The sequence below is a fragment of the Asterias rubens genome, chromosome 7, assembly GCF_902459465.1.
Source record: "Asterias rubens chromosome 7, eAstRub1.3, whole genome shotgun sequence".
NCBI classification, from domain to species: Eukaryota; Metazoa; Echinodermata; class Asteroidea; order Forcipulatida; family Asteriidae; genus Asterias; species Asterias rubens.
The window spans coordinates 620,592-646,172 of record NC_047068.1 but is presented as its reverse complement, the minus strand read 5'-3'; the positions used below and the strand labels follow the sequence as shown (position 1 = coordinate 646,172).

The 25,581-nt window shown below is 40.1% G+C and overlaps 1 protein-coding gene across 3 annotated transcripts; it reads right to left on the bottom strand.

The window, feature by feature from the left end:
* Nucleotides 1-1,509: 1,509 nt before the first annotated feature.
* Nucleotides 1,510-25,476, bottom strand: LOC117292146 (centrosomal protein of 72 kDa-like). Of its 3 annotated transcripts, none has more exons than XM_033774080.1 (14): nucleotides 25,379-25,476; nucleotides 21,574-21,739; nucleotides 20,221-20,375; nucleotides 18,766-18,827; nucleotides 17,761-17,866; nucleotides 16,436-16,561; nucleotides 14,249-14,410; nucleotides 11,643-11,867; nucleotides 10,211-10,314; nucleotides 9,293-9,446; nucleotides 7,938-8,080; nucleotides 5,417-5,555; nucleotides 3,387-3,501; nucleotides 1,510-1,673 (listed from the first exon to the last, which is right to left on the bottom strand). In XM_033774080.1, the coding sequence occupies exons 1-14, from the start codon at nucleotides 25,440-25,442 to the stop codon at nucleotides 1,544-1,546; spliced, it is 1,851 nt and encodes a 616-aa protein (XP_033629971.1). In that variant the 5' UTR covers nucleotides 25,443-25,476; the 3' UTR covers nucleotides 1,510-1,543. The 3 variants fall into 3 exon arrangements, with proteins under 3 accessions (XP_033629971.1, XP_033629972.1, XP_033629973.1); XM_033774081.1 differs by having other exon boundaries at nucleotides 11,643-11,831; XM_033774082.1 differs by having other exon boundaries at nucleotides 11,643-11,810.
* Nucleotides 25,477-25,581: the final 105 nt, after the last annotated feature.

The following is a 25,581-nucleotide window of genomic DNA, read 5'->3' as shown; positions in this document are numbered from 1 at the left end:
TCACGTTTACAGTATCATTTACTTTGTTTTTTTTGTGAGCTGGAAAAAATACACTTAAAGAATAATTGAATACAAAAGTTCTTCGTCCAAACCACTTTAACCTTTAAAATGTTCTAGTTGTTTTTCACAAATGTCTGAATCTGTTATCACAAACATTTATCTATTTTATTGATCCTATAGCATCTCGACTATCAATGGAAAGTGATAAGTAGCATTAGTTACAGTAACTAATGCTTACTCCTACACAACTGTTCTTGACCAAAACTCTCTAAAAGGCAGAGGAAACTATTGGTAATTACTCAAAATAATTATTGGCTTAATATAAAACCTTACTTGGCAACAAGTACATGTAATAGGGAGCTGTTGAGAGTATAATCATTGTGAGAAACGGCTCCCTCTGAAATAAAGTAATTTTCAACGAATTTGATTTCGAGACGTCAGAATTAGATTTTGAGGTCTCGAAATCAAGCATCTGAAAGCACACAACTTCGTGTGACCAGGGTGTTTTTTCTTTCATAGTTATCTCGGAACTTCAACAACCAATTGAGCTCAAAGTTTCACAGGTTTGTTATTTTATGTATATGTTGAGATACACCAAGTGAGAAGACTGGTCTTTGACAATTACCAATAGTGTCCAGTGTCTTTATGGAAGCTGTATGATTGTACGTGGAGGACCGAGGACTGCAGGTCCAAACAACAGTTGCTTATCACTGAGCCAGTCATACCAATCCTTATCCACAGTCCACACGATACTGAATTGAGTTACCTTACACCCGTTTCAGACAGGCGTTCCAGAGTGGCGCCAAACAAAATTATTGTATTAAGTACATGAAAAGTTCAACGTCTGAAATAGTTAGGAGCGACTGGACGCGCTAGAAAGTTGAAAGATCGACTGTTGCAGTCGTTCAGAACGACTCTGGAGCGCCTTGGTTTCAGACGTCGATCTTGTCATGAGCCGAACCTAATATAAATGTTAAGTTCGCCTGTCTAAAAACCTAAATTTAATTGGGTCGACCCAGAGTTGCTCCTAATCTATTTGGATTGGCGCGACTCTGAAACGCCAGTCTGAACCCAGTGTTAGAGTAAAGAATAGTAGAGGAATAAGGTGATCTGTGCCTAAGAGAAAAGAGGTTTAAAGGCACTGGCCAAGTTAGGTAATTGTCAAATACCAGTATTTTCACCTGAGTCAGTTATCGCAACAAATGCATGAAACAACAAATCTGTTAAAGTTTGGGCTCAAATGGTCTTCTAAGTTTCAAGAAAATAATGAAAGAAAATACACCCTTGCTGCAAAAATTTGTGTGCTTTCAGATGCCTGAGGCCTGAGGACTTTCTCAGATTCAAATAATTTAGTGAGAAAACTACGTTACTTCAGAGGAAGTCATTTCTAATAACAGCTCTCCGTTGCTTGTTACCAGGTAAGGTTTTATGCTAACATATGTTTTGAATATTACCAAACGTGTCCAGTGCCTTTAAACTAGGGCTTCAAAAGCAGCTAAATTTTTTTTGTATTTGAACCAGCCGTAAAACACCTTTTGAAGATTTAAAATCCATTGTTCATGGTGCGTTTCAGCTCTCCATACGACCAATGTAGCTGCTTTACTTCCTCAAGGTGGCGCTGTTTGGTCTCGTCCAACTCTTGAAGAAGGTGGTCGTTAGTGTTGACAAGAGATCTGAAACAAGAGAAAATTACATTTCGATGATGTGCTCAATAAAAAGAAGATACAATAGGGCACTAGATTTAATTGAAATGTACCATACTGAAATTTACCATACTGAAAATTACAATATTAAATGAAATTTAAAATATTGAAAATTACAATATTAAAACTCAGACAGTCTGAGCCAAAAAATCTACAGAAATGTAACACTAAAAACGACAAACAGAAAGTATTTAACAAATCTGATCAGACAAATTTGAAAAAGGCAGAGGAATAGTGATATACACCTCAAAAATAATGATAAAACACAACACACAAGATCATATGGTGAACTGATGAGGAGAATATACTGTAGCGGCGGTGCTGATCGACCAGTAGGGGGCGCCAGCACGACTCCCCCATCGGAGCACTGCTGGCGGCCCCTGCGGGCCGATCGATAAATCTGCCCGCCAGAAAGGGTGCTATCTGGTTTAGGCTTCTGCTTCGTGTTATTTCAAGACTTCTTGAGGTTGAATAAAGCTCCAAAAAGAAAGGTTATTTGTATCCTTGTGTCATTTAAAGCTGTGTACAACGCAACCCCCGGGGTCAACGCTACAATACTACACAAAGTTAATCTATTCCTGCTAAGCAAGTTTTTTCTTGTCGCTCAAAAAGAAAAGAAATGCTTGTGCTTGTCTGCTCAATGATAACAGGGCCTGGTGATAATCAAGCCACGACTCGGGCTCAATCAATCGTTTGTATTCATTACAAAGATTAAATTAGACAATTAGACCCCAAGCCGGAAACCAAACCAGAAACCAAAACCAGAGTCCTGGTTTAGAAAAGTCCATATTTTAAAGGATTTTGATACCTTTTGTAGATCAAATTTTTGGCCATGACGTGAGTCCATACTATTTGTGAATGAAGATGCAGGTAATATAATTTACCTGTAGAAGTTTCAGCTTCATTAGTGAATGAAGATGCAGGTAATATAATTTACCTGTAGAAGTTTCAGCTTCATTAGTGAATGAAGATGCATGTAATACAATTTACCTGTAGAAGTTTCAGCTTCATTAGTGAATGAAGATGCAGGTAATACAATTTACCTGTAGAAGTTTCAGCTTCATTAGTGAATGAAGATGCAGGTAATATAATTTACCTGTAGAAGTTTCAGCTTCATTAGTGAATGAAGATGCAGGTAATATAATTTACCTGTAGAAGTTTCAGCTTCATTAGTGAATGAAGATGCAGGTAATATAATTTACCTGTAGAAGTTTCAGCTTCATTAGTGAATGAAGATGCAGGTAATACAATTTACCTGTAGAAGTTTCAGCTTCATTAGGGAATGAAGATGCAGGTAATATAATTTACCTGTAGAAGTTTCAGCTTCATTAGTGAATGAAGATGCAGGTAATATAATTTACCTGTAGAAGTTTCAGCTTCATTAGTGAATGAAGATGCATGTAATATAATTTACCTGTAGAAGTTTCAGCTTCATTAGTCGTCAAGTTTTTGAGAAGAACACAAAAACGATAACTACCAAGCAATGTTTCCAGGAGAGTCGCGTAATTCCGTAGAAACGGTTTTACTCAATTCTCAAAAAAATACAGCACCTCAAGCAAGTAACATTTCAAGGAAAGCTTTCAACCATCATTATCTTTGAACCGTGTAAGTCTAATGTAAATCTGTGGAGGTTTGTGTTTTGTGTCCCTCAAAAAGTACCCAAACGGAGAACACGCTACTTACTTGTGGCTTTCTTGGAGCATGGTGGCAAGCTCCTGTAGCTGGCTTAAATGTTTAACTCCAAGTTTTAAGCCCTCATTTTCTCGACTAAGCTTCTCGACATCTCTCTCAAGAACACCTGTAAAATGAACCAACAGCAAGAAGAACTCGATAGATGTTAAAATTGCATCGGGATAAAGAATATTAATTTTGGTTTTACCCATATACACCGATGTGTGTTAGCACTGTATACTCAGTACTTTCCCCGAGTCCTGTGAAAAATAAAAAATAAAACACGGGCAATCTCGGTGGTCTAGTTGGTATGACTCTGCTCTAGAGTTGGTGTTGCAGGGGTCGTGGGTTCGAATCCTACCCGAGTAATATGCCTGTGGTATTTTTCACAGGACTCGGGGAAAGTACTGAGTAAACAGTGCTAACACACATTGGTGTATTTGGGTAAAAAACAAAATTAATAAGAAGAACTTAGTTTGACACTTATACCCATCACATTTGATTGTGCCAGAGTGTGGTTTTTACAACGGAAAACCATTCTTGAAAGTTGCTTAAATTGGTCTTCACTGTCCGGGGTAAAGTTGAATTGGCTGCTAGCCTAAACTACATGTATTGCTTATGACTTGTTCCCTGCTAGTTTTTGCTTGCCAATTAAATTTGCTAAGCAATGTTTTCTGTATAATAGAAGTTAAATTTGCATTGGGATAAACAATATTAATTTAGATTTTTACCCATATACGCCGATGTGTGTTGGCACTGTATACTCGGTACTAACCCGAGTTCTGTGAAAACAATCACAGACATATAACTCAGATGGGATTCGAACCCACGACCTTTGAAATCCTAGAGTAGTTTCACACCAATGTGTTCTAATTATGGAACTTTATAAGATCGGACGCTAGACTCCATGGAGGATGAAGCCCTCCTGAACGCGCCTTTTCCTAAGGTTGCAAAGCGCTCAGAGAATGACAAAAAAAAACAATAACAATGGAAATGAATCAGAGACCAACAAGGAAACTATAGAACCAAGCCAAGCCTGCAGCCATGATTCATACACTCTTTCTTTAGTGAGATGTAGAACAAGGAGCCACTCCAGCAACGAACCGCATCTCTTTAGAACTCTGTCCTCAAACTCCTACCTTCAGCTCCCCTAAGTTATTTCCACCTTAGATGCTTTTTTCTTGTAGCCATTTAAAAATAGAGGTGTTTGGGTCGAACTTGAATAACACTTTTTTTGGTTCAAATAAATAAATAAACGTATTTGACAAATTCAATTTTGAAGTAAAATTATCTTGAAGAAATTTGTTTTTGATATAATCCTGAAAATCAGACCCCAATAAAGGACAAACCCTTGCCCTGTATCCAGTGATGAGAGTCAATGCTCATTAAAACAAGTCTGAAACTACACAGAATACAAATTCTGCTGATGTATGTTGAAATTATGGCTTTTCCACCTGAATGGTAACCCCTGGAGTTATAGATTCCACTGAGCTTTTAGGAACAGTGTTCTCAGCACTAGAGAAGTAGATCAAAGAGCAGGATTTTGTCATATTAAGGAAAAAGTAACGGCTGATTTTCTTTACCAGGCTGCCTTAAAGACAGTGGACACTATTGGTAATTTTCAAAGACTAGCCTTCACAGTTGCTGTATCTCAACATATGCATAACATAACAAACCTGTGAAAAATTGAGCTCATTCGATCATCGAACTTGCGAGATAATAATGAAAGAAAAAACACCCCCGTCACACGAAGTTGTGTGCATTTAGATGGTTGATTTCGAGACCTCAAGTTCTAAATCCGAGATCTCAAAATCAAATTCGTGGGAAATTACTTCTTTCTCAAAAACTATGGCACTTCATAGGGAGCTGTTTCTCACAATGTTTTATACCATCAACCTGGCCCCATTACTCGTCACCAAGAAAGGTTTAATGCTAATAATTATTTTGAGCAATTACCAATAGTGTCCACTGCCTTTAAAAAGTCTGAATTCAGATAAAAGTCTGACAAATCTCACCCCTGTGAGTCATGACCGCAGACGTACCTGTGCGTAACCCCCTATCAGTTCGCTGACTATCGACTGATCTATCACTGGGTAACCTATCTGACTGGACCGCCTCCAGGTTGCTCTGCAGCTGCTCTCTATCTGCCAGTGCAGCATCCAGCTGATTACGTTGATTCTCCTGAAACACAAAATTGTTAAGTAAAAGACAACTTTTTTTCCAGAAGATCACACCTGGTCCTAATTTCATGGCTCTGCTTACCGCCGAATTCTGTGCTCAAGATCACAATTCCCTGCTTACGTACAAGCACTGAATTTCTCCGCTAGCCTTGTAAGCGTAGAATGCCTAGAAACATTGAGTACTCACGCGCAGAAGCCAAAATTCGCCGCTAATCCGTGAAATAAGCTTGCCGTAAGCACAGAATTCCCTGCTTCCGTAGGCGCCGATTCTGTGCTTACGGTATAAGCAGAGCCATGAAGTTGGGCCCTCTTCACACACAATGATTGTTTGGTTGTTTATGATTTTAAACTTGCAACTTGGTATCGTCATTCCCATGTTTCTTTTGCTTTGTGTCATCACAAACCGCTGTGATCTTCATGAAATGCCAGTATTTAAAACATTTTTGTATGTATGAAACAGAATGTACTCTTTAAAAATAACGTTTCTTAAAGACACTGGACACTTTTGGTAATTGTCAAAGACCAGTCTTCTCATTTGGTGTATCTCAACATATGCATAAAATAACAAACCTGTGAAAATTTGAGCTCAATTGGTTGTCGAAGTTGCGAGATAATAATGAAAGAAAAAACACCCTTGTCACACGAAGTTGTGCTTTTAGATGTTTGATTTCGAGACCTCAAATTCTAAACTTGAGGTCTTGAAATCAAATTTGAGGAAAATAACTTCTTTCTCGAAAACTGTGGCACTTCAGAGGGAGCTGTTTCTCACAATGTTTTATACTCTCAACCTCTCCCCATTACTCGTCACCAAGAAAGGTTTTATGCTAATAATTATTTTGAGTAATTAACAATAGTGTCCACTGCCTTTAAAACATTTTTGTATGCATGAAACAGAATGTACTTTTTAAAATAACGTTTCTTAACAATAATATCAAGGTCTTATTTAGCCCATGTATCTACCAACAAGGTACTTGAGGCGCTGAGTATATACAAACTTTCAGAAAGATAGGTTATTGCAGTGATGAATCTGAGACCCAATTATGTAGCACCTTATAAGGGTTTATAAGGTGCTACGGGCGCATACAGCAGCCACAGCCAGGAACATCGGAGTAAACCCCTTCTTATTTCGATAAGTGCACTGGGTTCGTTTGTATGCGTTACACAACACATTCGAACCCACACTCTGCTGATCAGAAACACCAGAGTTTGAATTCCCAGTGATCTAGCGTTTACAATTTCTGCTTCAGACTGGGAAGGTTAATGGGTTTCATGATCCCACTAGGTGCTTGGGTGCGATTTCACAAAGCATTCAGATTCATCTTAAGATTAACTGTCAACATCATCACAGTGATTGATATTGATAGAAAGTTAAAGATTGATCTAAGCTCTTGGTGAAATCGGCCCCTGGAAAGCATTGAGTTTATAATCATACATCAGCGATGGGAGAACCTAAAATCGTCTTTTGAACAAATAATTCAGCAATCCCGTGGTTTCCTTTTGATTTCTGCTTAAGCAAAATGATTTGTTTAACCAATATTCTCTGCTTAGCTGGATGCTTTGTGCACTTTTTAAAACTGGGCCTACGCATTGTGGAAGTGTCGTGGCCGAGCGGTTAAGAGCACCAAATTCAGACTCTGGTGTTTCTGATCAGCATAGTGTGGGTTCGAATCCCCAGCCAGGACACTTGTGTCCTTTAACCAGACACTTGACCACTGCTTCGTCCTTCGGATGGAACGTAAAGCCGTTGGTTCCATGTGTTGTGTAAACGCATGTAAAAGAACCCAGTGCACTTTATCGAAAAGCGAAGGGGTTTGCCCCGTTGCTCCTGGCTGTCGCTTCTAATTGCGCCGTAGCACCTAGTTAACCCTTAGGTGCTACATAATTGGGTCTCAGAATTCATCGCTGCAATAACCTATCGTTCTGAAAGTTTGTATATACTTAGCGCCTTAAATACTTTGTTAGGTAGATACAAGCGCTATATAAGACTTTGATATTATGCTAAATTATGTGAAACTATGGCAAGTGTGAAATGAATAAAGGGGTGAACATACATGGAATTGAAACTTCCCAGGGATTTCCTGGGGCTTACTTCCCAGGAATTTCCTGGGGTTTCCTTCCCTGGCAATTGGCTCTGTAGTGTGACAAGGGCTTGACACTGAATCTCTGCTTCCAGATGAGCAAAGACAAACCTTGGTGGGTTCTTCAGAGCCTGCAAGCACCAAATCCCCCCCATCGCCACCCCAGGCAGACGGCAGGTCATGGAGGGGTAACACCTGGGCGGCAGAAGAGGGGTCCACCCAGAGAGGGGACAACTGTATCCTTTCTTAAAAGGCACGTTATAAATACGGTTATTATTATTATTATTATTATTACCATTACATACCAGTTGATCTTGACTAGCCTGCAAAGCTTGTCTGAGCTTTGCGATCTCAGCTACTGACTCTCGTGAGACCTCTTGCCTCTGGGGCTGGGATACATTGACCGTGGCTTCATTCATCAGTGTTGACAATAACGTATGAGCTTGGGCTGTAAGAAAAATCAATTCATGGGTCAAACAAGGGACATTTAACTTACAAGCATCTTTTTAAATTTTGTATTTCCTTTTTCATACAACTATGAAGAGAATGAAATTACACAGTACATAGTTCGTATTGAATATGACGTCACCGTTCAAATATCTGCCCTACAAAATGGCGTCTGCGGGCGTGTTGTGTGTGTGTGCATGCTCGTGCCGTAGAAATCAAACCGAGAACGCTGCATGTTTCTTTGATATACGCGTTTGGGCGCGCATACGGTTTGCCCTACAAGATGGCGACTTTCATAGCAGTAAAGGGGTTATTCAATACGGTTTATCACACATTTTTGTCATCTCTATTTTATGAACAGCAGTTTGAAAACCAGTGATGTAGCAGTTATCTCAATGTTATTTTTGTATCCATTTACAATTGGGTTCGTTGAAAAACAAGAACTGAAATGACTTAAAAATATTTATCTGTTGTTCATCTAGTGTCTCAGGGCACATCTACTTTGCTGTGTTGATTTGTCCTTTGGGCTTGTCTTGCTGTTAATTCTAATTAGCAGTTTTCGGAATTCTACAGATACTAGTCTCTTAAAGGCAGTGGACACTATTGGTAATTACTCAAAATATTTATAAGCATAAAATCTTACTTGGCAACGAGTAATAGGGAAAGTTGATAGTATAAAACATTGTGAGAAAAACATTGTGAGAAACGGCTCCCTCTGAAGTGATGTAGTTTTCGAGAAAGAAGTAATTTTCCCCAATTTTGATTTCGGGACATCAGAATTAGATTCTGAGGTCTCAAAATCAAACATCTGAAAGCACACAACTTTGTGTGATAAGAGTGTTTTTTCTTTCATAGTTCTCGTAACTTTGACGACCAATTCAGCTCAAATTTTCACAGGTTTGTTATTTTGTGCATATGTTGAGATACACCAAGTGAGAAGACTGGTCTTGGACAATTAAAAATAGTGTACAGTGTCTTAAATAAGAATCAGAGGTGTGTCACTGCTGTGATTAGTTCTTCTTGAAGGAGAACTGTGGTTGTTGGGCTTAGAATGAAGGGCAAAGAAGTGCATTCCAGATACATGTTGTTTGTGTATTTAAACATGGCAATTTTTTTTTCTGCGACACTAAATAGTCAGTTATCATTTTCTCAAATAAAGGTGGACAAAATTTCTTGACCTTTTGTATTTTCAGCTCGGCCCTTAAATACCTACTTTGGAATTTTCCATGTCTGTGGAGTGACTTTGTGCCGTTCCAGTATCTGTCTACCAGAGACAGGAAGTTATCGAGGAATAAGTTCAGGTCCACCTTTTCCCCTGACGACGTCGCAGCAGACTTGTCCAAAGCAACTGACGGGACAGATGATACCTTTAAAATATTATGAATACACTTGTCATTATTTAAATTTTCTTTTAATAATAAAATAATAATATTCGGTTTTTCTATAGCGCTTTATACACCATGTCTCAAAGCGCTTCCAACGGTATTTCTTTGATCACTGTGCCATTTCATTCCTTAAACCATCTCAGCTCCCTGGGGAATATACAGCCTGTGTCGCCAATGTAGCGCACTAAGCTAAACCAACTCATCTCTGCCCTCACAGGTACCCATTTACCCCTGGGTGGAGAGCAGCAATTATAGTTAAGTGTCTTGCTCAGGGACACAAGAGTCACGCCTGGGATTGGAACCCACACTCTGCTGAACGGAAACACTAGAGCTTGAGTTTGGTGCTCGTATCCGCTCGGCCATGACACCCCTTTTCAGTTAAATATTTTTTAACTTTTAGTTGCCCCATAAAACATTATGTTGCCACTGTGCATCATTCCCCCAACCCCCATCAGATAATAACAGGGCAGCTTTTGCATTCCCACAGTCGTCTTATTGACACATCAAAATCTCAAAAGAAGTTTTGCTTTACAGAAAGAAGATGTCCCTCTCTCAGTTGTCCACACTGAACAAGTAATTCTGATAATTTGGCCTTATAAATAATGGGGCAACAAATAGTTTTCACCCCATTACAGCCCTTTGCAGCCTAAAGTGTCATCCTATTGTTGTATTAATAATAAAAATAATAATAATAACAACAATAATAGTAATACTACTAATAATAATAGCAATTGGAATTGTCTTACTCTCTGTATTTGTGGTTCGGTTGCCCTGTTGCTATGGTGATGGGCATCTAGATCAATATGGTTGCCTCTGAATGATGTCGGTTCCTCTCCATTGTGATTTGTATCTGAAATGTTTCAGAAGTGATCGCCAAATATGATCAACTCACCATCACACAAGTTGATTCAAATTTATAAGTGATAAAATGTTTGAAAGTATATTTATGGTGTTTTTTAAAAGCACCGGACACCTTTGGTAATTGTCAAAGACCAGTCTTTTCACTTAATGTATCTCAAAATATGCACAAAATAACAAACCTGTGAAAATTTTAACCCAATTGGTCGCTGAAGTTGCGAGATAACATTGGGAAAAAAACACCCTTGTCACACAAAGTTTTTGCTTTCAGATGCTTGATTTTGGGACCTTAAAATCTAATTCTGAGGTTTTGAAAACTACATTACTTTAGAGGGAGCTGTTTCTCACAATGTTTTATACTATCAACAGCTCTCCATTACTTGTTGTTACGAAGTAAGTTTTTATGCTAACAATTATTTTGAGTAATTACCAATAGTGTCCAGTGCCTTCAACAATAAGTAAATTATAATTGATGTTAAATTTGCATCGGGGATAAAGAATATTAATTTTGGTTTTTACCCATACACCGATGTGTGTTAGCACTGTATACTCAGTACTTTCCCGAGTCCTGTGAAAAAATATCACAGGCATGTTACTCGGGTGGGATTCGAACCCACGACCCTTGCAATTCTAGAGCAGTGTCTTACCAACTAGACTACCAAGGTTGCCCGGCAGCTAGAGGCTGGGTAAAAACCAAAATTAATATTCTTTATCCCCGATGCAAATTTAACATCTATTATATCGTTGCGGTACACGCTGCCAAAACATAGGATTCAAACTGCCTCTAGCTGCCGGGCAACCTCGGTAGTCTAGTTGGTAAGACACTGCTCTAGAATTGCAAGGGTCGTGGGTTCGAATCCCACCCGAGTAACATGCCTGTGATATTTTTTCACAGGACTCGGGAAAGTACTGAGTATACAGTGCTAACACACATCGGTGTATGGGTAAAAACCCAAATTAATATAGATTATAGTTGTTCGCAACCCCCACTGCTTGTCAAAGGTTTAATATTGAGTCGCCAAGCAAGGTATTTTGTATTGTGTTGTTGCAGGTCCTTGATATCTCTAAGGTTGGATATATGTGTATAAGTCTTTTTACGTGGGATTTGAAACTTTGCATGGTGGGAGTATAATTAGGTGATGTTTGTGGTGGCATACTGTGAAAATCTTTCTTTGAGACGGGTTGTTCTAAAAAGAACCGGTGGTTGACAACTCTAGAACTGTTTCTTCTCGGAACCAACACTACTCAAAAGAGAGATTTTCACATGGTGCTACCACAAAACCTCACCTAATATTAGTTTTGTTTTGTTTTCATTATTACCTGGACGGGGTGTAAAATGCCCCTTGGATGTATACGTTGTATATGCCTGACTCTCATCAATACACTTCATGTTAGCGTCTCTGTTCTCTTGCGCCGTCGCCGATGGGCCGAGGGCCTCATCGCTGAACTGCACCCTCGCTCTCTCCTTATGGGTCGGAGGCTGGCTCCCTGTAAGTTGGGTCGGGGAACCTTTGGGTTCAGGTGTCGGTTTGATTATAGCACACACTGGTTTCGAATCAGAGTTAGGTTTTAAATCTGGGTGGGGTACGGATCGTTGGTTATTGAGTGACACGCGTACATGCGGGGCCAGTGGGAAGGGGATGGTCTTGAGGTCGGGTCGGGGGTCATTGTCTCGATCAGGTGATGAGATGAGAAATGAGACGGATTTGGAGTTGAGTTTTTGAGAAGGGTGGTCAGGGGTTGTCTTTATGATGCTGTTATGATGACAGGGGTTAGCTTGTGGAGATGGAGTTAGGGATGCTAGTTTTGAAGGTGATGTAATGAGGTGCTGGCTTTGTTTTTGTGGTCTCTTCACAAAACTCGGCGAGAGAGATTTGTTAGTGCTCACGTGAACCATATCCGTATTTGTTTTAGGAGAGTTATCAAGTTGGATGCCGTAATCCCATAAGTAAGATGCCGAGTCAGACCAAGACGAATCCATAAAAAGATCCGTACCTCTAACAGAGTTTCCATTGAGACCTGACCCACTGTTCCCACTTGTCCGAGGTGAACCTAATCTTTGAGAGTGTTCCAGGTTGAAGATGTCGTTAGAGTAACCGTTAGGATGCCAGTTAGCGTGAGAAGTTTTCCAGATAGGTGTGGTATGCAATGCTCTAGGTGGTGTTACGCTTAAGGTTTGACCAGGACTGCTTTTTGTCAAGTCCGAGTTCGGGCTGACTACAGCAGCAGTCACGTCAGACAGGCTACTACCAAGACTATTCTGAGGTGAACCTAAACCCTGAGGGTGTTTCTGGTTTAAGATGTCGTTAGAGTAACTGGTATGATGCCTGTTAGAATGAGAAATTTTCCCAATAGATGTGGTATTCAATTCTCTTGGTGGTGTTACAGCTCGACTAGGACTGCTTTTTGTCAAGTCGGAGTTCGGGCTGACTACAGACAGGCTACTGCGATTAAGTGTCCCATTAGATAGACCCCTGGAGGTGGCGCTTCTTCTCCCTCCGGCCTGTTGGTCGGAATAATTAGTTTTCCTCCACATATTGAACGGTCTTTGAGGAGAAGTAAGTTTATCAGGACTGCGTTTGGCTGGCACAAGAGTCGACTCGGTTGTATTAAGAGCATTCAGACGAGTTGTGTTAGCTTTATGGTCGTCGAGATACGACTGAATGACAGTGCTTTTCAGAGCAGCCATGTTATGGTAGAGATGGATAACTGGGCTCATTCCAATATCTGGGCTTCTGTTAGGCGTTAGTACACCGGGAAGAAGCTTTGGGATGCTATTATCAGGGGTAGGGGGCGTAGGCGGGCTATGGGTGGAGTTGGGGTAATCTTTCGGGTTAGGTACGGATGAATAGAAAGTAGGTGTCAATTTTCTGTTAACTGTTATCGAGGCAGGTTAGGTTCAATGTTATTTTAAGCAACGGGAGAGAAACAGATACAACAAGTTCACAGCAAGGCATCTTTAAGAAGCGAACAAAAATTTGTAGTCTCAATTTGTGGTCTCTCTTTGTAGAAAATTTGGTTGAGTTGAGTTTACTTTACCTGATTTCTTATTTGGATTATTGATTGTGAATTTACTAAAAAAAATTAATAAAAACTGGTTCCCATTTGCAAAATGATTATAAGCATCCATTGATGTTATTTGATCCAAGGAACTTGACCAAGATGGAGGCAACATGATAAAGGTCTACACCTCAACGCATGATGACGCGGAAATCTGGATGAAGGGATGTAGCCCTCGATGTAGCCCCCAATAGACCGATCCATTAGACTTCGCCCACGGCGCACATGTGAGCCTCTCCAATGCCATTCTGCACAACTCTGCCGCGCGCGCCAAGCATACGCACACGCACGTCAGACTTTATAGTGTCAAACTCTTGGTAGCACAATGGGTTGTGATTGGTCAATAAGCAAATGGGCGAGCTTAAAGGAAGACGATGCCTTGGATCGGTCGAGTTGGTCTTTGAAAAGCGTTTGTAACCGTTTGTTATAACTGTCCTTTTACTTTGCGAACTAACACGGTCGGCCATTTATGGGAGTCAAAAATTTGACTCCCATAAATGGCCAACCGTTTTAGTCGACGAGGTAAAAGGGAAACCACGCAATTTCGAGGCAAATTTGTGTGGATCATTGTATTCTACTTTTAAATCATCTTTCTAACAATATGCATTTCATAACAAATGGTTTCAAACACTTTTCAAAGACCAAATCGACAGATCCAAGGCGACGTGTTCCTTTAATGGAAAGGTCTATTCGAACACGGCCTAACATTCAACATAATTCAAACAAAATTTTCCATAATCTGGGAGATTTTTCAAATTTATTTTTGGGGAGCTATCTGCGTAATCAGGGAGAGTTGGCAGCTAATCACTACACGTGGCACTCGGGGAATATGCACGGCATGACAAGATGGCATTATGTGCACTCACCTGATTCCACTGTACCCTGCCCCTTGTCCCCTCTCTGGGTGGACCCCTCCTCTGCTGCCCAGGTGTTACCCCTCCATGACCTGCCCTCTGCCTGGGGTGGCGATAGGGGGTATTTGGTGCTTGCAGGCTCTGAAGAACCCACCAAGGTTTGTCTTTGCTCATCTGGAAGCAGAGATTCAGTGTCAAGCCCTTGGTCACATTACAGAGCCGATTGCCAGGGAAGGAAACCCCAGGAAATTCCTGGGAAGTACATGTAAACTCCAGCAATTCTTGGGAAATTTCAGATCCCATGTTCACCCCTTTGTTAGTTTCACACTTGCCATAGTTTCACACAATAAAACATGTTAAAGACACTGGACACTATTGGTAACTGTCAAAGACTAGCCTTCACAGTTGCTGTATCTCAACATATGCATGAAATAACGAAGCTGTGAAAATTTGAGCTCAATCGGTCATCGCAGTTGCGAGATAATAATGAACGAAAAAAACGCTCTTGTCATACGAAGTTGTGTGCATTTAGATGGTTGATTTCGAGACCTCAAGTTCTTAATCTGAGGTCTCGAAATCAAATTTGTGGAAATCTACTTCTTTCTCGAAAACTATAGCACTTCAGATGGAGCCGTTTCTCACAATGTTTTATACTATCAACCTCTACCCATTACTCTTTACCAAGTAAGGTTTTATGCTAATAATTATTTTGAGTAATTACCAATAGTGTCCACTGCCTTTAACCCCAGGGTTATCTTGCTTGGCATGACCCAAATCCCAAAGCAATGGTGGTTTTTATCCTGTGCAATGCCTGTCATCAATTGACCTCAGCAACTTCCACATCGTCTCCGAGGGATCAAGACAAACTAGAAACACTTCTGATTTATCATTAAGATGTACTCAACCAAACAAAATATTATATATACAATTTTTTGCCAAGAATAATAATAGCCCAATGGACCAGCCTGCCATTAAACATCAGTGAGTCACCAACTATAGAAATCTTAAAGAAACGTTACAAAATTGGTAAGAAACAAAAATCGATCACAGATTTACATAAAACTAACCGGTCTAATGATGATGATAGTAGAAAACATCCTTTGAACTATTTCTGTCTGAAATTTCATATTTGAAGAGAAATAAATAATCTAATCTAGCGTTTGGAGTTTATCGTTCAGTGAGCGTTTTATTCATTATTGTTTTGGCATCGTTGCAATGCAAAATTTGTAATCGGATTTACACTATTCTCTCGTGACCAAGATGGCCGATCGAGCTCGAACTTCTACAGGTTTGTCAGTTTATTTATATGGAGGATTACATTAAGTGCTTACACTGCCAGCTTTTTGCAAGCAAAACCAATTCTGTAATGTTCCTTTAATCTTTAAGTCTAGAATCCGTAATAGAAATCTTCTTCGAATCAAAGAAAGGGCTCTTTCAGATTACAAAGCTGCTTTGCAGCACGACTGCACAGTGTGCGATATATCCAGTCTATTGGAGTTTTCACAGTAGCTAACACCCGTTCCAGACAGGCGCTCCAGAGTCGCGCCAAACAAAATTCTGAATTAAGTACATGAAAAGTATTACGTCTGAAACAGTTAGGAGCGACTGGAAGTGCTAGAAGTGGAAAGATTGACTGTTGCTGTCGTTCGGAACGACTCGGGAGCGCCTTGGTTTCAGACGTCGAATCCTGTCGTGTGCCGAGCCAACGTTATGTTAAGTTGGCCTGTGTGAAACCAAAATTTATTTGTGTCGACCTAGAGTTGCTCCTAATCTATTTGGTTCTGCGCGACTCTAGACACCTGTTTGAAATGGTTCTGCGCAACTCTAGACGACTGTTTAAAATGGTTCTGCGCGACTCAAGACGCCTCTTTGAAATGGTTCTGCACGACTCTAGACGCCTGTTTGAAACGGTTCTGCGCGACTCTAGACGCCTGTTTGAAACGGTTCTGCGTGACTCTAGACGCCTGTTTGAAATGGTTCTGCGCAACTATAGATGCCTGTCTGAAACAGTTCTGCTGACTTTAGACGCCTGTTTGAAATGGTTCTGCGCGACTCTAGACGCCAGTTTGAAACGGTTCTGCGCGACTCTAGACGCCTGTTTGAAATAGTTCTGCGCGACTCTAGATGCCAGTCTGAATCGGGTGTAATAGATGCAGCTGTTTGACAATTACCGATTAGTTACATGAAAGAAAGGCTCACCTTGATGGGAGTGAGCAGTCACCTTGGAAACAGTTGCTGTGGAGCCTGTTATTTCTCTTGGTCTTCCAAGGTCACCTCCCGATCTTGCAATCATATCCAAGACGTCACAATCATCTTCATCAAGAACTTCATCCGATCAAACATAAGATACTTGTTACGATTTCCAAAATTGTAGTCTCTTTTGAAACGAGGCTTTTGCTCTGGCCAGTGCAACATTGAACATAATATTAGTGTTATACATCATGGCGGTACCCGCTGCCAAAACATAGAATTCGAACTGCCTCTAGCTACTTGGCAATCTCGGTAGTCTAGTTGGTAAGACACTGCTCAAGAATTGCAAGGGTCGTGGGTTCGAATCCCACCCGAGTAACATGCCTGTAATATTTTTTGACACGACTCGGGAAAGTACTGTATATACAGTGCTAACACCCATCGGTGTATGGGTCAAAACAAACATTAGTATAATATGAGTGGGTTCTTATTGTGCTCACATCCATCGCTCAGTGCCGCCCAATGCACTGAGACCAATTCCTTTAAATAGCACCATGTTATGGTTTACAAGGTGCTGTGGCGCAATATGCTGCCAATCAAACCAGGAACACCAGGGCACACCCCTTCTCTGTGTTATTTTACGTGCATTACACAACACGCAGGACCAATGGTTCAAAGCTCCATCCAAAGGACCAATCAATAAATGTTAAGGGTCTTGCTAAAGGGCTCACACTCTGCTGAACAGAATAGCCAGGCCGGGTCTTCACGCTAACGCTCGTGGGGGACGGAGCGCCGCTGGCCCCCACGAGCCACCTCTCCGACGAGTGCCTCCTACTCTGCACTTTGCCGTGCACCCAGAACACCGTCTTTCCACCAAGTCGGGGCCCCGTGCCGGGCCCCCACTGCAGCCGGGCGAGAGGGGTTGAGTCTGGTGCTCTGATCTGCTCGACCAGGGTGTCGTGGCTGAGTGGATAAGAGCACCGGAATCAAGCTCTGATGCTTCTGGTCAGCAGAGTGTGGGTTCGAGTCCCAGTCATGACACTTGTGTCCCTGAGCAAGACACTTCTCTCCACCCAGGGGTAAATGGGTGCCTGTGAGGGCAGAGATGGTTCTTGTGATTGGTTTAGCCGAGTAGTGCATATAATTGTCGCACAGGCTGTATACTCCCCACCAGGGAGCTGAGATGGTTTAAGGAGTGATTTAAGGCCCAGTGACCAGGGGTAACAATGTCGGAAGCGCTTTGAGAGCCCTCCGGAGTGTGAAAAGCGCTATAAAAACTGATTATTATTGTTAGTATCCATCAATAGGGGGGAGGCCAGAAAGTTCAAACTAACCTGTTGGCTTCCTGGGTAGGTTTGACACCATCTCTACTCTTCGGTTTGTCACCCTCTCTGTCTCTGCATGTCCCTTCATGGGTAAGTGCTCTGTGAGGTCGGTGGCCTGCGCAGGACAATGTCAGCATAACATGATATGATAATTAAAACTTATTAATAATAATAATAATAATAATAATAATAATAATAATAATAATAATAATAATAATAATAATAATACAAGGTATTTATTTATAAAGCGCTCTAACTAACAATGGAAAGTTCCACAGCGTTGTTCACACAATTAACAATGAGCAAAGGAAAATAAACATATAATAAGCAAACAAATCAGTTGAACAAGTGGGTTTTGAGCGATTTCTTGAAGACTGCTAGTAAGCTAGAGTGGCGGATGCTGCATGGTGAATTGTTCCATAGTTTTGGGGGCAGCAGTGTGGAAGCTTTTTCCCCCATTAGTGGTGCGTGTTTTGGGGATGGCAAGTAGTCTGGTACCGGTAGATGACCGGAGGTATCTGTTAGGTTCGTACAACCGAATGAGATCAGTTAGGTATGAAGGCGCAGAGAAGGTATTGAGACATTTGAAGAACAGGGTAAGTAAAAGAGCTATATGACTCACCATAGAGCTACATTTTGATTAGAGCGCTAACTTGCTCTGCGTTTTGAAACCACCCTGGGCGCAGAGATATTTGATGTGTTGCGTGACTACGGAATGATTTTAATTTTAAGAGAACACACATTCGCATACCTCCGTGCTACGAAAACTGAAGTTCGATTTGATTGATGTACGAGAAAAAAGTATACGCGCCTTTTAAACATGACGAACATGACGCTCGCAGTTTAACGAAAAGGCATTGGAGAGGTTAGAGGAGGAGCCTTATGGACCGGTGTACTAAATGTTGAGGATTAAGTAAGACTGAAGTAGTCGGAGAATTGTCTTGAACATTTCAAAAGTCACTTGACAGTTTGTCCGTAGAATAAAAGCTTTTTTGAGTTGATGGTGTTGCTCACCTGATCGGTGTTGAAGTGCATCAGGGCCGCCTTTCTCTCGCTCTCACGAACTGAACGATCATCTGTAATAGGGAAAACAACATTGAAAACTTGAGACCAGTGCGGTAGACTGCTTGGCCTTGACCCCCAAAAAAATTGACTCGTATAAGGAAAATCGTGCAATTTTGAGGAGGCATATCTGTGTGGACCATTATATTCTACTTTTAAAGGCAGAGGACACTATTGGTAATTACTCGAACTAATTGTTAGCATAAAAACTTACTTAGTAACAAGCAATGGATAGCTGTTTATACCAGTGAGAAACGAGTACCTCAGAAGTAACACAGTTTTTGAGAAAGGAGTTGTTTAACACAAATTTGATTTCGAGACCTCAAAATTAGATTTTGAGGTCCCGAAATCACGCATCTGGAAGCACACAACTTCGTGTCACATGGGTGTTTTTTCTTCCATTATTATTTTGCAAATTCGACGATCAATTTGAGCTCCAATTTTCACAGGTTTTGTACATATGTTGAGATACACCAAGTGAGAAGACTGGTCTTTGACAATTACCAGAGGTGTCTAGCGTCTTTAAAACACTTACCTAAAGAATGCATTTCATAACAAATGAACTCAAATGCTTTCCATAGACCAACTTACCAGCACTAAAGCAACGTGTCCTTTAGAGACCATAGCGGCCACAAGCAGATATATTTAATTATAATAATTATTATTATTTTTTAATAATAATAATTATTATTAATATTATTAAATATAGCTGCTTGTGGCCGCTATGGTCTCTAAAGGGTTAAAAAGGACACGTTGCTTGTTCCAAAATGCCCATAGTGGCCATAAGATTTGACCTACAGATGCTCTCACTACCCGAACAAGAGCAACAGCAAGACATTTTAAAGAAAAGGCAATGTACTAAAACTGACTTTTTCTAATGGCTCCAATGTTCACAAAGAATCTAGAGTTAAGTTTCCTGGAGTTTTTCCTACAAAATAATTATAAAGGAGTTAAATGTGTGGACGTATGGTGGTGTTTACACAGAAATGCATGGTCTCTTAGTCTTAAAGGAACACGTTGCCTTGGATCGGTCGAGTTGGTCCTTGAAAAGCGTTTGTAACCGTTTGTTATAAAATGCATATGATTGGAAAGATATTTTAAAAGTTGATTATAATGATTCACAAAGTATCACTCGGAATTGCGTGGTTTTCCTTTTACCTCATCGACTAACACGGTCGGCCATTTATGGGAGTCAAATGTTTGACTCCCATAAATGGCCGACCGTATAAGTTCGCAAAGTAACAAGAAAACCACGCAATTTCGAGGCAAATTTGTGTGGATCATTGTATTCTACTTTTAAACATCTTTCTAACCAAATGCATTTTATAAGAAATGGTTACATACGCTTTTCAAAGACCAATTCGATCGATCCAAGGCAACGTTTTCCTTTAAGGGTTAAACACTTACCCAGCTTGCGTAGACTGGGCAGCATGTGGACCATGAACAGTCGGTAATCGGGTTCATTCTTAGTGACTGGATTCAGGCGGAGGTCCACCTCTTGTAGGTTGGTGTTGTGACGCAGCTGGTACAGGTCCGTCAGCGTTGCTATGTTGTTGTAGTAACTGATAAAAAAAAGGTGTGATTAAGGAATAATAATATAAATAATTGCTGGGTGTTCAAGGTGCAGTAAAACCAAAGACAAAACGAAAGAAAAACAGACACAACCAATTAGTCCTTGAAAACCTGTGACATAAGATAAGTTGTGAGAAGAGATTTGAATGTTGTGGTACAAAGACAAGATCTAAGATTAAGGGGTAGAGAGTTCCACATGCGTGGCGCAGCTGAAGAAAAAGACCTGTCACCCCATGAGTGTCGAGACTTGGGTTCAATGAGAAGAAGCATGGAACTTGATCGCTAATTCCTTGATGGAGTGTAAACTTGAAGAAGTTAGAACAGGATTTCCTAGACAGTGTCACAATGTGAGCGGCGGTATTTTGGAGGCGTTGAAGACGGGAAGTCTGGTTGTTAGGAAGACTGCAGAGAAGAGCATTGCGGTTGTTAAGCCGAGAAGTAACAAATGCATTCATGAGTGACCTTTTCAGTGGCACCTTTGTCCAAGTACTTGCGAATCTTACCAATATTCCTGATGAGGTATGATGACAGACGAACGAAATTGACTGTTGATGTGTGGTATGCGAACAACTGATGGGGTAGGAGACCAGTTATAATAATAACTATTTATAAATGGTTTTTTAATATCGCCCTCTTCATACCCGAAGGGCTTCTCGAAGCGCTCCAAATTTATTACCCCTGGTCACTGGGCCATTAAATTCATTCCTTAAAACCATCTCAGCTCCCTGGGGATTAAACAGCCTGTGCAACAAATATGCCCTACTAAGCTAAATCAATACAAAGACCATCTCTGCACTCACAGGTATCCATTTACCCCTGGGTGGGGAGAAGCATTTATAGTTAGGTGTATTGCAGACATCAGTGACACAATCTTTCAATCCTTTCAGCGAGAATTTTACTATTGCATCTGTGGCAAGCATGTGGCAATGCATCTAGAGTCACCGTAAGAGACGGTGAACACCCACACACAATTCTGAATGGTGTGTATGGCACAATGGTACCAGGGTTTGCTCATCTGGAGTTTGCTGTACAAAAGCTTGCCCCTAATCATGTGGCGTAGCAACTGTCTCGATAGTCTGAGGAATTCAAATGTAAGCGGTGCATCGTAACTAAGCGAGTCATTGTACCAGACATTATTCAAATCTAACTCGCAAATGGCTTATTGAACAAGATTTAGTGGAAGGATACATGTTGAGTTTCTCCAGGACCAGCAGATGTTGAAGACCATCAAGACTCTGCAGGGCATTCCTTGAGAGGTCCAAGTGCTTCAGACGAGAGAAATTCTGCAAGGAGCTGCCGAGATGCGTGATCTTCTCATGGTAAGTTCCTGGTAAGGCCAGAGATCGAACTTCATCTAAGTATAAAAGGACGACAAAAACATTTGATCAATCATAAATTATGTATTGATTTAAGACCAACCACAGACAGAGCAAGTCCCAGGGGGGATGGATCAACCAATCAATCAGGGGGTGAAAACAAATGGTTTACCCCACTGGGCTAAAAAAGAAACTGGACACTATTGGTAATTGTCAAAGACCAGTCTTCTCACTTGGTGTATCTCAACATATGCATAAAATAACAAACCTGTAAAAATGTTAGCTCAATCGGTCATCAAAGTTGCGAGATAACTATGAAAGAAAAAACACACTTGTCACACGAAGTTGTGTGCTTTCAGATGCTTGATTTCCAGACCTAAAATTCTAAATCTCAGGGGTCTCGTAATCAAATTCTCGAAAACTACGTCATAAGCTTACTACGTGTACCATAAGCTTACTATGTGGACGTCACTTCAGAGGGAGCCGTTTCTCACAATGTTTTGTACTATCATTATCAACTTCTCCCCATTACTCGTTACCAAGTGAGGTTTTATGCTGATAATTATTTGGAGTAATTACCAATAGTGTCCACTGCCTTTAATGGAACACGTTGCCTTGGATCGGACAAATTAGTCTATGAAAAGCAGTTGAAACCGTTTATTATTAAAAGCAATGGTAAGAATGATATTTTGAAAGTAGAGTACACGTTAAGCTGGGCGATATCTCGATATAATTGAATGTCGCGATACCATTTCTTAAACGATTACCTTATCGTCTTGATTTTTTGTTAATCGAATTATCGGCATATTGTGGTTTTGATGAAGTATCACAATGTCTTCCCTAATTGAGAAGTCTTTCAACCATGGGCTGTTTAAAAAAAATTTATAAAGTCCCAGAACCAAACGAAAGATTCCCCAATTGAAAAAAAATAACATCAAAGACTTTAGGCGCCCAGGCGGCCTCCCACAGACACTTCAGAAGTAACGCAATGTATCAAATTACCTCCCCTGTGTGGGAGCCTTGTGCGCCCGCCTCACTGCCGAACTGCAGACCACAAATAAATGGGATCATATTACACAAACCACAACCCATCCACAACCGTTTTATGAATGAGAGGTCACCCCATGTGCATTATGGATGCTTATTGGTTAGCTTGAATGAAATGGGCATGATATACACACATGTAAGAACAGTCATGCGCAGTAGACACTTTAGAAGACACTTTATGTGTGTGTAACTCATAGAGCTACAACACCATGGGTAGACAGTACACCTCACAGATCCATACCTCGATTTGTTTGCAATGTAGAAGCATGAAAATTAGGCATGGTAAAATGCCAGAAGTTAAGACTTCAAATATAAATCGCGATTTAATCGAATATCGCGATACTTTTTTGACGATATATCGTGGGATAATAAAAGCAATATCGCCCAAGCTTAGTACATGTATGGTTAAACTTCGCTCTTGAACGGGCTCAGCAATTTACCAAAATTACACGGAACTTCGGAAGGAAGTATATCGGCATTCGACCAGTTGGCTAAGTTTCATGATGAAGATGATGGAAGTTCAAGATGAATGCAGAAGAAAAATCCAAGACAGAGGCCACAACAATAGGTTTGCAAATGGTGTCACAGATTGGGGCTAACTCAGAGTTAGTTGAGATACCGTTACCGTACCCTGAAGTCATCCTGGAGGATAGAGGATTATGATTATCGCAACTACAGTGAGTGTGACTCTGGGTCTACTAAATATTATATTTATCTAAAAATAATGAGATATTAATTATTATATTCCTTTTTATTAAGTGAAAAATGAGTGAACAAGTGGTGGCAGGATTTATGAGACTGAGATGGATACGATACGAACAGTCCGGCACCAGTGCTGTCCGACACTTTTTGCATTTTTTCACAAAACCCCAACAAGTTTTATACCATTTGAAAGATGATAGTCAAAGTAATCCAATGGTGTTTATTTCATTTCCATAGCTTATAGAACGGGGAAGTTATGCCAATTTAAATGTGGCAGAGGGACATTTTGAATCTGTCTATTTCTTACTGAAAAAGGGCATGGAAACTGCTCCTGATTTATTAATAAGAGCATATATCAGACATAATAAATTTGACATAATTGATTTTGGTATTCATTTCAAATGAGAAAGTAGGTAAAAATTAAGTCTTGTTTACATATTTTAAAGCCTAATATTTACAAACCAAAATACATGTAGCACGAATATAATTTTTTTTAATTCACAGATACCTCAAGTCTTGAAGATTCAAGCAAATTAGTTTCACAGACATGAATTATGAGCACTGCATAATTAATTGTTACCATGGCAACTGAAAACATGCATTTTATGTCAATAAACAAATGCTAATAAAGAAATATGGGAATTTGTGTGACAAAAAGTTTTTAACAGATATTAATTCATTGGAGTAATTATGTTTACTTCTCTGTTTATTATTATGACGCAACCTTTAAAATTAAGCATTTTTTTCCTTTTTGGAAACCCAATAAATTCCAGGCGAAAGTTGCTAGGTGTTTCCTAGGTCTATTTTTTGCAAATTTCGCAATATTTCAGACTGCTGCTAATACGCCATTTTAAAGTCGGGGGACATGACCGTTGAAATGAAAATTTGCACAGATACGGTGGGTCGGAATGCACAGTGCCAATTTTGATGGAATTTTGTTTGCGATGGTTCATAATACAAAAAAAAGTACATAGACACATGTCTAACCTTTCAAAGAATTAACTATCATTCAAAGAACTGTTAATGACCTAGGCCCCCCTATAGTATGTCAAAGCATTTTCAGTAGAAAATCTCCATAATATGTCCGTAGTTCATGTGTTTGAAAAACTGGGCTTTTTTTCACGTGAATTATTTCAAAATGGTACAATTGGAAAGCTGACAAAATTCTACACCATGTGCTTTAGTTTTTTCGCATTATCTCGAAAGAACACCCTCCAGTATTCTTGAGAATATGTCTTTCTTGTAGCGGTTGACAAAATGGAAGTTAAGAAATTTCGAAGCAGTCAATATCTGGTCCCGAAAACGCTAAAGTTAAGTAAACTTAATTATTCACAAATTTTCTGCATCTTTTTCTGAGATTTTTTTCGTCTATTTTATGCAATTACTAATCTTTATTCTTCTGGAAAACTGATTCCTTGTTGATTTGGACAAGGTTAATGTCAACAAATGGTGATTTATTCACAGCTACTTTTCACACACAAACAGATAATTTTTTATTTACAAAACTGCCATTTTGCCGGACTCGCTACCAAAGTACTAACCAACATGTCAAAAAAAATGGAATTTATTTCATAACGAATGAAAAAAGTATGGCCCTTGGGGCATGCAGAGTATTGTTGTGTTGACTATTATAATTATTTATGGTACTTGCCCTATGCATGGTTTGACTATTGTTGAGGAAGAAAATTTCCTTCTTGACAATGACAGTTTAACGCCCCGCCCACTCGGTCGGAGATCCACGGCCTGCTTCTTCTGCCTAGCCACTTGCCTTCTTCATGGTGGTTCGATTGACATGCAGACAACAATACATGTCATGAGTGACTCATAGAGTCATGGGGATTAAAATCGTCGGTCATTCTGATAGAATAATTAACAATTATACATATTAATAATGAATTAATAATCTATCACAAATTGTTCAGGCTTACCGAGGCTCTCGGGGTTTAAATGCACTCTTTCTCGTATCCATTTTTCGTTTATCGTGAGCGCCATTTTTCAAACGAAGAAAATGAATCAAAATCTTAAAATCTCAACAAGGTGGTCTCCTTTGAATAGAAAACAGTCAAACAGTTGCGACACGTCTGGGGACCTGTCTTAGAACAGGAAAGCTTGAATTTGTTTGTCAATAGAG